Raw genomic sequence first — 4,479 nt, forward strand, 5'->3', positions numbered from 1 at the left:
ATATAAAAATATAAATATATATTTATATAAATACATTTATGGAGCTATGGTGGCCTTGTGGGTAAAACATTGCATTGCTAACACAAACAAAGGCAGGTGGTTAGAATCCAACAGGTGCTCCATGTGAAAAAGATGGGTAGTCTCTTCCCATGCGATTTTTAACCTCTGAAAACCGCCTGGAAGCTCAGCTATGAGTTGGTTCTGACTTAACAGTACATAATAGTAGCAACAACATATACATGTAAAACACAACAGCTCATTGCCTTCAAGTTAGAACTGACTCAGAGCTGACCCTCCAGCAGATTTTCAGAGGCTGGAAATAGCACAGCAGGTGATTCTCCTGCAGAGCAGCTAGTGGACTGCCAACTTCTTACCCATTAAGCTACCACACACACTAAAAAGAAAATTACCATATTTGTCTTTTAAGGTAAATAGTTCTGAAAGTCCCTTAAAAGTAGTGTCATGTTTTTCTCAGCCTTCTTAAGTGGTCACTCTTAGCTTTTCTAGCTGCTGTTGCTGACAACTTCCTCCATATTTTCATGCATTTTTCACCATTTCTTAACTTAACCATGTTAGACCTTATCTGTTGACTTCTGACCATGGTAGAACAGGATATAGTCTTCCCATAGATATCAAGTACACACATCTTCTAATAGAAAAGCTCCACCAAATGTTTTACACAATATATGGAAAACATGAATGTGACAACATTTCAGAACACTAGAGATGAAGTCCCAAAAATAATCCAGAAGGAAAATAAAGTGGGTTTAAGATATGTAAAGGATTTGGAATCAGAATACCATCATACGTATGTAGTTATATGTATATCAAAATATACTCAAGAAAATGCAAAGACAAAACCCACAGGATGAAAGAAAAATTTGCAGAATCATTTCTCTTAATGGGATCTGATGTTCTGGATATTGAAAGAACTCAAATGAGTCAACTCAGCCTGAAAATGAACAAAAGACTTGAGTAGATTTTTTTTTGTAAAAAAAGAAAATGTGCAGTAGCAGTACATGAAAAGGTGCTTAGCATCATTAGCCATTAGAGGATGCAAATCACAGTGAGTTACCACCTCATATCCCCTTGTTGTTGCTTGGTTTTATAAGAGCCTTTGTTAACTTGAATGCCACATACCATGCAGTATTTTCTCTATACTCAGTGACAGCATTACAGCCATTCTCTTCCCCTCACCCTACCAGGTGATCCTCCCTAAACCTCTGTCCTGCTCCTATCCAGACAGATTACTCCTGGCCTTTCATAAATGATTATTCAAAGATATGCACCCCTTTTCCTCCTGGGTCCCTGTCTCTTAGGTTCCACCTTTTCCTTTCTTCTTCTTTTACTCCATTTTGTGCTCCATTTTGCTGGTGACTAAGAAAGTGTGTCTAAGATAAACTTTTAATGTGTCTTTAGTTGTCTATAAGTTTAATTACATCTTCACAATTAATTGACAGTTTGGCCAATCTAGATTGAGAATCATTTTCCTTTAGAATTTTAATGGCGTTGTCTTAGAACTCGACCATTGCTGTAGAAAAGCTGATGCCATTTCAGTACCTGCTTCTCTTTAGGGGACCCATTTTACTTCTTTATTTTCCTTTCTGAAAGTTTTATGGTTTTACCTTTATTGGTGGTATTCCGTAATTGCCCTCTCATTGATAGGACTTCTTTTCCCTTACTTATGTGTCACACTTACTAAGTCTTTACAGTTACAAAATGTGAAGTCCTTAATGCTAAAAAATTTTCTTCTTTCTTTTATTTTTTTTTTTATAAATTCTTCTCTAGTTCTTTGTTTCTTTTCCCTGACACTCCTGACATAATCATGTAAATCCCTTCTTTTTATCTTCCATGTCCATCTCTTAGTAGGATTCTCTTGAAGTGTTCCAAACTTGTCATTCCAGTTTCCCAATTACTTTTTTGATAATTCAGTTGTAATCTTCTAGCTTGCTTATAAATAAGGAAAACACAAAGAGAATAATGATTTATATGAAGAGATCCTATTGAATTGTCAAAAACGCAGTTCTGTAGTATATTTATATAAGTAACTTGTTTTTTCAGAATAAAGATCATGCTCTTCCAAAATCCATTACACAGAGATCAGAGTCTAATAGAAAAGATAATTTTCACCGGAGAACATGAATATGTTGTTAATATCATGTATACAATTAAAACATAATTTTATTATTTCATAGTGTGTGTAGCTACTTGTCTGTGTTCAGGAAACATAAGTATAAAGTATCATCTTACAAATTTACCACTTATTTAATATCCAAATTTTCTTTTTAATAATTCAGCTCATATCAGAATATATGTTTGTCTAATTAGCTCTGCACAGTAAAACAAGTTTAAAGTAACACTTTTCTTTCTCTTTAGACTTTAAGTGATGTGAGAAATCTCAAATTTCCACAACTGTTTACTCAAAAATATCCACAAGAGGTATGTATAATTCTTATCTTTGGTTGCTCTAGAATCCTATTTAGAACATAAGAAGTCCTTAGTTGTCATCTAGTCATTTCCCCCATTTCACTCAGAGAGGAAAAGAAATACCCTCCATCCCCCTCCCCAGCACACAGCTTGTTAAACTCAAATGCAGGTGCTTGGATGCCAGCTTGCTCAGCCCCAGGCACTGTGTTCCGTGCTGGGTGAGCTCCGCATGGGTTTGTTCCAAAGGAAGGCTTTTCAATGAGGCTGAGCACTTAGAGTGGAATCACCCCGTGGGAGAAGACTGGAATACTAGTGCCAAGTGCAGGATTATTTCCTTATAAAAAGAAGGAAAAATGATGCATTAAATTTAAAAACAAACAAACAAATAAATAAATAAATAAAATTAAAAACCAATTGGCTTTTTACATTTTCAGCTAAATCACAAAAAAAGAAAAGCCATTACTCTCTTTGTTAAACCACTCAGAGTGACACAGTAAATGATTCAGAGTAGTGAAAGGGTAAAAGGAAATAATTTTGATAAATGAAAAAGAAAAAAAAAGCCTTACAAGTTTTGTTCCCTATACAGGAATGGTTATTTTTATCTCATAATATGCTTGATTCACACATAAAATATGCCATTTAAAAATTTTTACTTTGATAAATCAAAATTTTTTAACAATAAATTAGATACACCAGTGATCAAATTTTGAAAAAGTAAAAATGTATCTTTCAACATTATAGTCAATGATTGCATTAAAATTAGCTTTGATATATTATCCTTAAATGCAAAAGGATTGTTCATAGGGTCGCTGTGAACTCAACTTGACAGTAGTTAACAACAACAAAAAAATGAAACATGTTTTTTTACTAAAGTCATTATGTTATCATGTTTTCAAAGCTAATGAGTTGATTCCCAGAATGGCTCATAAAAGTAGTAATGAACATTAATGAAAAGAGGCTTATGAATTGTAATGAATTAATGTAGCTCTCACACACAGTTATTTTTTAGTTGACATTTCTATTGATAGGAGCCCTGGTGGCGTAGTGCACAGGGAGAGATGAGCTGCCAACCCACAGATAGTCCTGTCTTGGGGTTCAAATCTACCATCCACTACAGGGGAGGAAGGTGGACAGTTTCCTTCTATCCATTTAGAGCTTGAGAAAACCCCTTGGGGTCAGCAAGGAGTCTGTTCCAACTCCCCGGTGATGAATTTGAGGTTTGTTGTTTTCTTTAAAAAAAAAAAAATTAGATGTTAAGAAACAACCAGTTATCCCAAAATGGTCAGTGTTTATTTTGATGAAAGGTTGACATACTACATGGGACATAGGTGCAACATGCCCATTCATTTGCATAGTGCTCCTGACTGCTCTTGAGGAGCTCTACTGGCATACTTTCCAGTAGTTCTGACTCCCCAGCTGCTCCTTGGAAAATGGGCCCTCTCCTGCAGTTAAGACTCACACCTGGAAACCTGCTGGAGGCTGTGAGCGATGGTGACAGGCTGAGGGGCAGCGAGTTTATGAATGCTTTTATGCTTTCATGGCTTGTTTTGCAGAGCTTAAAATATTTACAGAAAAAGTTTTGCAGAGAACTGTTTTATAGCTTCAGTGTAACCCCTTCATCACAAATCCATTTTTGTATTTCAGTATGTGATGGTTCAACACATGCTCTCTCTGTCCCCTGTGGAACGTCCTGAAGCTACTGACATTATTGAAAATGCTGTTTTTGAAGACTTAGAGCTTCCAGGGAAAACAGTGCTGAGACAGAGATCTCGCTCCATGAGCTCATCAGGACCAAAGCATTCCAGACACCCAAGTACCTCCCACAGCTCTTTGCCAAGCAGCTCGCCTTAGGTCATACAGTCACCCCTAACAGGTGACACAGGGTGGCCCACCCCACAAGAATGTGACTTTCCAAAATTGTGGTTTTTGCTCTATCCTACTTTGGACTGACTTAGCTAAGTCACATTTAAACTGACCTCTGGAGCATGGCCTAACTTGAGCCATTTCTGAATTTTGTTGCTTCCCAGGAGAAGACTCCACAGAGCTTTCCCG

The 4,479-nt window shown here is 36.5% G+C and overlaps 1 protein-coding gene across 1 annotated transcript in view; it reads left to right on the forward strand.

Annotated features, from left to right (window-relative positions):
- EIF2AK3 (eukaryotic translation initiation factor 2-alpha kinase 3) overlaps window positions 1-4,278 on the forward strand; it is a 200,157-nt gene extending 195,879 nt beyond the window's left edge. The window contains exons 16-17 of the mRNA XM_006898949.1: window positions 2,377-2,439; window positions 4,072-4,278. Coding sequence (XP_006899011.1) covers window positions 2,377-2,439; window positions 4,072-4,278 — 270 coding nt within the window. The remainder of the gene's footprint in view (window positions 1-2,376; window positions 2,440-4,071) is intronic.
- Window positions 4,279-4,479: the final 201 nt, after the last annotated feature.

This window comes from Elephantulus edwardii, unplaced genomic scaffold (assembly GCF_000299155.1).
Source record: "Elephantulus edwardii isolate Elephantulus edwardi_28Jun2011 unplaced genomic scaffold, EleEdw1.0 scaffold00241, whole genome shotgun sequence".
Taxonomy (NCBI): Eukaryota; Metazoa; Chordata; class Mammalia; order Macroscelidea; family Macroscelididae; genus Elephantulus; species Elephantulus edwardii.